The following is a 10,325-nucleotide window of genomic DNA, read 5'->3' as shown; positions in this document are numbered from 1 at the left end:
CCCTGGGGGGGGGGGGGTGTAGACAACTCAGTCTCTGAATTTCTATATAGCAAAACAAGAGGCAGTTTGATTTAATTGTGTACTTAAGACTACTACTAACTCAGGATTTGAAAACTTCTACCACTGCGGAGCAAAAATCATCAACCGTAAAGCTGCCATGGCTTTTTTTTTTTTTTTGTATAGGTCAAAACTGCTCTCATCGGGCACCTGGAGAAGTTGTGAGCAAGGGCGTGACAAGGCTCACTTAACAGATTTGGAGGAAGAGGTGAACTAGATTCCATATGCTCTAGATGACGGCTGGTGCTGCAGTATTTCTCGTTTTTTCTGGGGTAGGAGAGCTTGGCAGCAGAGGCCTCCTGGCTTTGAGCCATAGAATGCTTTTGCCCTACTCAGAATTCTTCTGTTGTGGAATAGGAGGCACAGCTAAGCTGAGTCAGATTTCTTGGCGTTTGCCTTTTACCATGGGATATCTAAAGCAGTAACTCATCTGTGTCCTCCTAGAGAGAGTCAGGCTGAGTGTAGCATCCAGATGTAGAGAGGCCTGCTCCTGCATGAAAGCCTGGGAAAATGGAGGTCGTGGTGTTATCACCAAGGGAATAATGAGGCGTAGGCGATGGTAGCTGTTATGGAGGCTGGATCCTCCCAGAAGCCAGCTGTCTTTGTTACAATCTCTGCAGATCCTGGCAAGCCCAGCTCTCTGAGCCTCACGTCCTTGTCCCGTATCCCTGTTCTGATCCTGTCATCTTTTCCTGCACCCAGACCAGTCCAGTGCTGAGGAGCCCAGACCTGATCTTTGAGCCTCTGACACAGGTTTCACGTCTGCTGCTGAAGAACTGAGAGCTCATGCTGTGCTCCTCTGTGTGAGTATATCTGAGAAGTGTTCGACCACTCGAACTGTGTACTTTTGCAGTGATGACCGTAATCCTTCCTTCACCACATTCTTATCCAGATGTCTTGATGATCCAGATCTTGCCTTCTCCCCTTCAATCCAGCTTCTCAATGTGGCTAAAAATACTTTGTTATTTACTGGTCAAATATAGCTTCACACTGTGCCCAGTTAAGAGACAACGTGGTGCATTCAGCATTTGAGACCTTTGTTGCTTTGCAATGTGATTTGGTTGATCTTCTAGGAGGTGACTCAGCTGGGTGTGGAGAAGGTTTCTTATAAAGGCCTTCTGTAGCAGAGGACCAGGGAAGTCAGAGCAGTGTCTAGAGTACTGCCTGTTTTCTCACCTTTCCAAGAAATTACTTTTATTTTAATGCTCCATAAGTCCAGAGAAATTGTTCTTGGCCCAGTAACTTGTACTTTCAATTGCAGCCTAGAGGATCTCTGTAGGTGTATATAAGACCATACACGTACAGGGGAACACACAGCTGCAGCAGTTATCTAAACTGCCTTTGGAGATAGTGAGGATGAATGAGCTTCTCCAAATTGTTCGGTCTGCTAAGGTGTGAGCGGAATTGCAGCCTTGGCCTCTCAGGAGTCCCTGGGAGCTGCTTCTTTTGTGGCTATTTTAAGAGTAATAGAAGGGGAGCCAGTTAAAGAACTGGATGGCTGCATGGCTTAGTGCTAGTAGAGGGGATCGTCTATCCTGAGAAAATCCATCTGGCTCTGGATAATGGAGGCTCTCTAAGTGAAGCTACTTAATTTCACACCGAAATGGATTAGTCAAGTAAACCCAATCAGCGTCAGTGTGTGAGCTGGGGGGCTTGGAGTGATTGCTGGTGTTCCTCCGACCACGCCTCATCCAGAAAGCCCTTCTGCTTGGGAGCACAGCTGCGGCCAACTTACCTGTGGGATTTCTTTGATTCCCAGTGTGACTGGTCCCTCATAGTAGAGGTGTTCTGAAAAAATGGTGATGGGTGGTTAGACATGCAGCTGATTGAAGTGATATTACAAGACAAAAATCTACAAAGTGCTCCAGAGACAAGTGTTACGGAACTGCAAAGTGCTCGGTACACGCTGTGTGTCCAGCACAACCCTCCTGAGAGAACTGCTGGGATGTGTGCTGCCCTACCCGGAAAGCAGGGCAGAGCCTGGGCTCAAGGCGGACCTGCAGCCCTGGCTGGGCAGGGGAGCAGGGCACGGCTTTGCACAGCTGGGGGGTGTCCCCGTGTCAGCACGCGTCCTGCACATGGGGAAGGGACAGGGACGGGGATTGCCAGGCATGAGCCCTTTAGCACGGCCTATTAAACACCTGCAGATGCAGAAGGTGAGTAATGCTGCTCTGATAATTTTAAGAAAAAGCAGTCTGAGCTGAGTTCCTGAGGGTGTGGACTTCTGACTGCTTGCTGAACACGACCTTAAAGCGAAAGAACGAGTCTAGCTCACTGCTGAGGGACTGTTCGCTGGTAAGTTATTTACTAAAGCCATCACAAGTCGTACTGGTGATTGGAAAAGAACCCAGGAGTTCCACCTGCCGATCTTCATGTCCCGAATAGCAAGGCATGCTTGCCCTTTGCTGTTGAAGAAAGGGCAGCTTTGGCATTAGTGGACAGAATTAGCAAGCTGTTCTGCAGTTCCTCCTACTTCTTCATAGCTTACTGGGCCAAACTGTGAAGACTTGGCTGACAAAATTTGCAGATGTTTCAGTATTTAAGAATTTTTTGCACAGCTTGCCCTCCACAAGTAGTGGAAAAGCATAAGGTTTCTCCTGAACATATATTTTTTTTTTTACTGTGAGCATGAGTGAGCACTGGCAGAGATTGCCCAGAGAGGTTGTAGAGTTTCCATCCTTGGACATATTTAAAAACCCTGCCTGGACACGGTCATGGGCAACCGGCTGTAGGTGGCCCTGCGTGGTTCGGTGGGAGTTGGACTAAATGACCTTCAGAGAGCCTTTCCAACCTCAACCATTCTGTGGTTCTGTAACCAGGCCGCTAGAAAACTCTCCTGACCTTCCTTCCTTCAACAGTGGTGGGGGGAAATGACTATGCAGCCTTTGAAGTACATCCTGTTAGAAAGCAAGGGCAGCTTTCACTTTCAGCTAGTTGAGACCCACCAGGAGATAATGTGGATCAATAGATCTGCTGAACTTTATCATTCATCTTCACTTCAGACCATGGCGACCTCCCCAGTGCCTGTGCTGGCTGGATCAGGCTCTTCAAAGCCCATCCGGTGTTCCTCTCGCATGAGGATTTCTGCTACAATTCCAGAGGTGTAAACATCCTCCAAGGCTTTAAAGACTGTAGCTTATCCACAATATACATTTTTCTCCATATGTTCATACATTTTTACATTGCTCCATTGAAAGAGGATGAACATACCTGCTGCAGTAAGTGTACCTGTCACAAACACTGAGCCTAGTTCAGTGAAAGAGTTCTGTAGTCTTTTTAGAGCAAGCCCAGATGGAGCTGCAAAGAATTACTGCTCTTTGGAACAGCATAACTCATGAGCGCATTCTCCCAGTTCAGTTCCCCCGTGGCTTTGTTGGTCTGTTGGTAAGTTGCGGTATCTTTCAAGCATCAGTGATGTGCTTTCAGACCATCGTTCATCTGCGGCCCTTGTTCATAAAGACTTTACTGAAGGTGCTTTCTGTAGAGCACCCTGGAAAGCATTTCTAATGTACCACTGATTCACGGGGATGTTATTGTGTTTGTCGTAGCAGCTTTTCCCTGTTGTTTCTACCAGAAGTGACTTAGTCCCTTTCCCTGGCGGTGAGCAGGCCTCTAGCAGCTTCCAGTCAGAAGCAGAACTTTCAAATGTGTGACGATGGACTTGCTGAGGTTACTAGTTATCATTTATCATGACAATGCCTCTCAATCCTGACAAAACACCTATAATAAAACTCTCACTCCTTTCCTCTTCCTTTTCATGTTTTCATCCTTTTAGAGCTCAAACGATCCATGTTGTAGTTTGTCTAGGACTTGATCTTGCACCCATGCAACTGACACACAACTCCTGTGAGTCTGAGGGATGCGCAAATGATCTGAATAACCGCCAGCTATAGATGTGCAGCTGAGTGAGAAAAATGAACATAAATCCATAGCCAGGTGAGAAACATCTGCTCTCTTAGTGGGGAGGGAAACGTGAGATGAAGGGGCTAAGCAAGAGGGCATTGTGCGTCAGCCCAAGGCCTAGCTTTGTGATCTATCCGCTTTCTTAGAACCATGTACTTAAGCTCTGTGTGACACCCAGTTCTGTAACTCATGTTATGTCCTCTACTTCTACTCAAAATACTGGTTTAGGAACTTGCTCACTGTCACACCTACCGAAGGAGGCCCTAGTGTAAAGAATGGAGGTCTGAAGCAAGTGGGGTTGTCTCTGAGGTTTGGGAGTGTGCACAAGGAATCGTGCAAGTGCTCTGATGGTGCCATTATCAGTTTGGGCTGAAAGAAAATCTTGCAGAGGATGCAACTCTCCTTTGTCAGGAAGTCTTGTTTCAAGCTTGCAAACTGGGGTTGGCACGTCGCGAAATATGACCCCAAATGGTCTTTGTCTCTGGTTTTAGTGATTGCATTGGGAAATATGTTCAATCTTACGTAACTGTTTTCTTTAGAGAAAACGAGGAATAACCAGCGCTTTCTGCTAAAAAAGAGGAAATGCTGAGTTTGTGTTATACCACTAAGAATTCAGCAGTTTTGTTGTTATTGTTATTAAATGGGCAATGGCCCATTTCCTTGCAGCCTTTGAGCTGACAGCTTTGCAATAGCATAAAACTCAATGATAATCTTGTAATCCTATTGACAAGTTCCAGTGGGCAGCGCCAGGTGTGACCTTTGCTTAACGTAAATATCAAACACTGTATGATTATGATGAGCACGGATCCTCCAGCTATATTAAGTCTCCTAAAGTACTTTCGGTCATGGCAAAACTGTAGCATCATAGGAGAGCAAAGAAAAATGAAACCCCAAATACCCAAGACTGCCACAGTTGGCTCTTCTAAGTACCTTTTCTTTGTAACTTCTGCTACACTTCTCCACTTGAGTGGATCAACAAATCCTGTAGCAGAACTTTGTTCAGTCTCATTTTGAGAGAGGTAGGAACTGGCACTTTTTGGCCTCTTTGTGGAAGGCAAGAAAATTCTGCATGAAACTACACTTAAACTCCGGTCTGTTCTGGACAGGTGTTGGAAATGTTGCTTGTGCAGCAGGGAAAAAGGGGCTCTGCATGCAGAGCTTCTGTTGGAAAGGCTTCTGCTGCTCCGTACCCTGGCTAGGCTGCAGGCTTGGCTGTCCACAGCGCTGTCCTTTCTGCACAGCTGTCGGGACAGGCTTACAGCTGTGCTGGTATGGTAGATTGGGACTGTGATGGATAGCCTCAAACAGGTTTTCAGCTTAATTCTGCGTCCTGAAACATGGGTTAGAATCAAATGTCAGCTGATTAAGAAATACCACATTTTCAGTTTGCACCTTAGTATGAGAAAGTTCTTCTTTCCCGCTGTGAGTTAATTACAAAATAAATGGGCTACTGAACAAGAGGATGTGTATTAAAAATTGTGTGGCAGCGGTCCTTGCACTAATCTACAGGTGCTTCTAAATGAAGAAGTATAGTATTATTTAAAGAACCAAGTATGGTTTTATATCATAACCTTAAACTGATAGGTGGTTATTTCTACTGACTGAAGTACTCTAAAGGACTTGGAAACCCCAGGAGGTTTTCGCTTTGTGGCTTAATGTGTGAATAGCAATTTGTGCTCAGGACTTCTCTTTAATATTCTCTAAAGGATGCTATTTAGTACTTTATCAGAATAAGACAGGATTTTAGTAGGTTTGTGGGTGGCTGGCGTTTTTTCCCTTGTAATACGATACACAATTTGAAGAAATCTCTGAATTTGATTTTTTGCCGATCTGGCCTGCATAATTGGATTGCTCACATAGCATTTCTTTACTATTCTCTGCGATATTTCTATGCTGTATGAAATGTCTCAGTGGTTTTCCAGGGGCTGTTGTAGCTGTAGTGCTGTCCATATAGCACGTGCTCATAGCCCTTGCACATGAATTATTGCAGTGTTACCAGGGTGGAGATGCACGTGAATGGAAGGAAAGCATGGAAGGAACTGAAACGAGCGTGCTGACAGCTCTGAAACTTCCCTGCAGCTCTACCCGTTTGTTTTAAAATCAGCCTAAAGAGATGATCATGATGTAAGATTTCAAAATAACTGTTGAAGATACGTGGATATTACAGTCCAGAGGAATGACCGCAGTTCTTCCAGACATAGCTGGTTTCGCACTGCCTGGCCTGGCTCATGGGAGAAGGGACCTGGAGGTTCCCAGGCTCACCTGGGACCAAAGGTGCCTGTTTGCTGGGGACAGCTAATGCCGCTGTTAACCAGCTAGTGCAAGACTGCACCAGCTGGCACTTTGACTGGCATGAACTACACCATGTGACTGCTCCGTAGGCACATGTTCAGCAGAAACAACACGCCAAACCATAGGTTATATCAAATAGTATCTTCGTCCAAATATTCTCACTCAAGCATCGTGCCTCTTGAAGCGAGTTAAGAACTGCCTTGAAGGATAGCAAGGGTTACTTGCTCAATAGTGAGGAACGTGTTCGGAATGGCCATTTCTTTCACAGAACTCCTTGCTCACATGATGACGGGTGGCTCTAATTTGGGCCTGCGAACCTCTCTGCTGTTGGATCACATTGCCACTCTTATTTTTTACAGACTTCATGCCATGTGTGAGCAATATTCTGTGGTTAAAAGCCAAGCAAGTAAACAGGTTGGGGGTGGGGAAGCAGGCTCTGAAATGAAAATGTCTCTGTCGTACTGTGTTTCTGTCCTCCTTTCACATATTTTTGGAATAAACAGAACATTACGAGGTGTGTTCAACAGCACAGCAGGTGCATCCTGCTTGGAGTACTCGGTGGCCACCAAACACTGAGTGCTAAATTACCTCCTTTCTTCTTTCCACAGAAAATAAGCTTAGCGTGACCCGGCCTGCAGAGCGTCTCTGAGTAGGTTAGGACAGTCTTCCCATTTACGATCAGGGCAAGATTGACGTACAGCTCCTTGATGCTGTGTCCTACACACAAAGCAGAGGGAGAGCTCAGAGAAAATGCAAGGGTAAACGGGTTTATTACTTTAGTTTTAGCATGATTCCACTTCTTCCTCTGCTTAAGCCATTGAATGTTTTCTCTTCACTGAGAACTTCTGGTACATGTAAATCCATGCTTCAGGGACAGATCTTCAAGTCCCTCAAGGTATATGACAGGGGACATAATAGCATATGTCTCTATTATTAAATCAGCTACGCCCACGACCATTCTTTGTCTCTGAGGCCAACTGGCATAGTACATCTTGTGTCCACACATCTGAACTTCCTTTCCTATTGTCCCTAGCAGAGGGGCCACATCCTATGGGTTTCCAGGCAGTCTGTGGCCTGTATCTGGCATCTGGGCAAACGGCAGCTGGCCTGAGCCAAGCCTGGGCTGGGGACCAGCAGAGCAGCCTGGAGGTGCTGTGAGGTGGCCTGCTTGTGCCTGGCATGCTACCAGGACGCTACCATAGTGAGGTTCCTGGGTTTACAGGGAGGTCCTGTACTCTGACTGGTTGGAAAAGTATTTCTGAATGCCTGCAAGGGGATTATGCAGGCTTCCTGAACTTCGTAGCCACCTGAAAAGGGATGGTCCCCAGGCACAAGGGCAGCACGTCTCACAGCAGGGAGATGTTTTGCACGCAAGAAAGCATTCCCAAGTGCTAAAGGCACTTGACACACAAACCTATTTGTCAGCACCAGGAGCATGCAGCGTTGCTCTCAGACTTGTGCGCTGGTATTAGAGGTTCTAGGTGAGCTCGGAGCCAACAGGGATGCAAGAAGGTGGCTTTTCTGTACAAGAATCACAAAGCGAGCTATGGCTAACGCCAACCAGCTCACCCAGCCTGTTAGCTCAAAGGCAGTTCTCCTTTTTTATGTTGATCAGTCAAGTGCTGAAGGGTGTGATTTCAGCTACCAGCGGCAGTGAGCTGACGGCATGACTGTGTTGCCTTGGGTTAGCTTCTCTGCACGCCCAGGAGTCCTTCAGTCTCCTCCCTGCAAGGGTCAGCCTTCGCAATCTGGTGAGCGCTGCTTGTGCTGACAGGAGTGCAGCTGCTGTAGCTGTCCCATGCAACAAGACGCTCCCCAGAAGGCTCGGCTGTGAAGACAAGCTCTAGAGCAGCCCCCGCTGTGCCTGCCCGTATGTACAAATGGAGGAGGGCTGATATGGCCTGCTTAAGGTGACAAATGTAGTCTGAGGCCAAGCTGTTAACAACTGACATTTCCGTAGCCCTGCGCAGGTTTTGAAATTTCTCAAAAATTAAGCTCATTCATGTTTTATAGGAGGTTGTCACCCTCGCTTACTCTTCCATACCAGCACTCACACATGAACTATCTGTTTATGTTGAGAGAGAATCACAATTCACTTACTTAGGACTATTGCAGCTCTGATGTTAAAGGTATGGGTTGTGATATCGGAACAACGGTCAATGCTGAAAGCAAAATCTTGCTGAGGATCTGTTTGGAGAGAGAAAAAAGTGGATAACAAGTTGTTTTTGTGAAATGCTGACTGTATAAAAGAAAACTATAAAATATAGAGGTGTTTTTTTTTAAAAATCCCAGATTACATATTCCTTAAAAATTCTCCAAGATGTGCTCAGAGCTGCCACGCCCTGTGTTTAATAGCTGCCACTTCAGTCCGAAGCACGTTCAGATGATAGCCTATGCTATGGCTAAAACCCACCGTGTGGGAAACGAGCCAGGTTCAGGGAAAGCAAGCTCCCCACAGGCTGGGTAGCCCACGCTCATTCACCAGTGAAGCCTTAGCTGCTCTTCCCAGGCTCTGCGCATTGTCATTCCCTACCCGGCAGTGATGAGCAATGGCTACGATGATACTTAATCGGTTTTACAGCAAGATGGCTTGGTGAGGCTGGTTGGGAAGCTGAATCCTGAAGCGGGATGCAAAGTCCAGCAGTATTTCCTTCTGTGCCTGCAATCACCTGATACTTCTAACCCAGGAAATATTCTGCATTCATCCCTTTCTGGGAGACTTTAGTAGTGCTAGGGTCAAAAGGAGCCTTACAGCTGATGTCTGACATGAACATGTCTCTTAATAATTCCTACAGCAGCCCTTTCTCTGCATCAAGCTCCAAAACTCACGTACAAACATAATAAAAACAATATAATTGAATGGGAGCGCTGGGAGGAGCTGGAGGCTCTAAGTCAGGCTCTGCCAGCACATGGATTGTCAGTGCGGTCCAAAAGGAGCTCCCAAGTCCTAAACTCTGGTAAATTAAAGGAGGGAGATAAGAGCACTGCTATTTCCCACAGCTCTGTGCCCCTGTGCTGGATTTTGTCCTCCACATCACTAAAGCACTCTCTGCAGTTGCATGATCCACTTGGGACAAAAAGTTAGTACATGGAGTTGTTTACCGGCTCAAGTGTGATGTGACAAGAGTCAGAGTGTTGTCCTTCCTCCCTTTCCTGCCAGTTCTCACGTTGTTATTGCAGCTCCAGAAGCTGTTGCAATCGGCTAACAGAGCAGTTTCCTGCTTCAGGCAGAAAGCGGGTCAAACTTCTCCTTTCTCCATGACCGTTATGCCTGCTTCCCCTCTGGTCTCTACCACCTCTCAGCTCCTGGTTTCCGCTTTCCTCTGGACTTCTGCAAGAGCCCCTCTCATTTCTGTTTTGTGTGTGATGTAATGATAAGGTTCAGGAAGCAGCTGCTCAGATTCAGAGCAACTTGGGTGTCGATGCCCACGAGCAGTGCTGGGTGTCAAATGACTGACACTGTTGGCTCTGTAATTTCCAGAGGGAGCTGTGGTCAAAAATGGCTCTGCAACGTATACAAAGCTCTTCTCTTTTCAAAGAGACTAGGCTGTGTTTTGTACAACAAATTAAGCAGTGGTATTAGGGCTAGAAGCAGACTTCTTAGTTCAGAATTTCGTATCAATAACAGTTTGGATGGAAAGGCAATGTTTCTGAAACCAGCCTCCTCTGGAGAGCATGGGCTGCTTCCAGTGAGCCTGACCTCAGGGCTGGCTGAGGTTGGATGACACATGCTCGCTTGGTTTTTTTTCTATGGGTTGGCCTCCTTTGCTAGATGATATGTTCCACGGGTGTCTTCTACTGCATCACTTGCGATGCAGCATAGGGCTCTGGTGCATCCAGAGAAGTCACTTCCCCAGAGGGGAAGAGATCGTGCAAGCGCTTGCACGAGAAACTCCAGCAAGACTTGTGAATTAGAGCACTTGGATTTTGTATTCTTACTCTTCAGTTACCGAGAAATGTAAACTTTTCCACTGCCAAATGAAACCCCAGTTAATTTTCTCACCACTCCCCTGTGGAAATTCAGGATATGACTTTGCAATCTTGGATCTTGTGGTGCATGTGGAGGCCTCCTG

General features: G+C 46.6%; 1 protein-coding gene across 1 annotated transcript in view; it reads right to left on the bottom strand.

The window, feature by feature from the left end:
• Positions 1–10,325, bottom strand: part of LY86 (lymphocyte antigen 86) — a 21,403-nt gene that overhangs the window by 742 nt on the left and 10,336 nt on the right. The window contains exons 2-4 of the mRNA XM_010144173.1: positions 8,353–8,439; positions 6,841–6,969; positions 1,793–1,845 (exon numbers count right to left, since the gene is read on the bottom strand). Of these exons, the coding sequence (XP_010142475.1) occupies positions 1,793–1,845; positions 6,841–6,969; positions 8,353–8,439 (269 nt within the window). The remainder of the gene's footprint in view (positions 1–1,792; positions 1,846–6,840; positions 6,970–8,352; positions 8,440–10,325) is intronic.

This window comes from Buceros rhinoceros, unplaced genomic scaffold, assembly GCF_000710305.1.
Source record: "Buceros rhinoceros silvestris isolate BGI_N320 unplaced genomic scaffold, ASM71030v1 scaffold22319, whole genome shotgun sequence".
NCBI lineage: Eukaryota > Metazoa > Chordata > Aves > Bucerotiformes > Bucerotidae > Buceros > Buceros rhinoceros.
The sequence above is the reverse complement of the archived record's forward strand: the minus strand, read 5'-3'. Positions and strand labels throughout refer to the sequence as shown.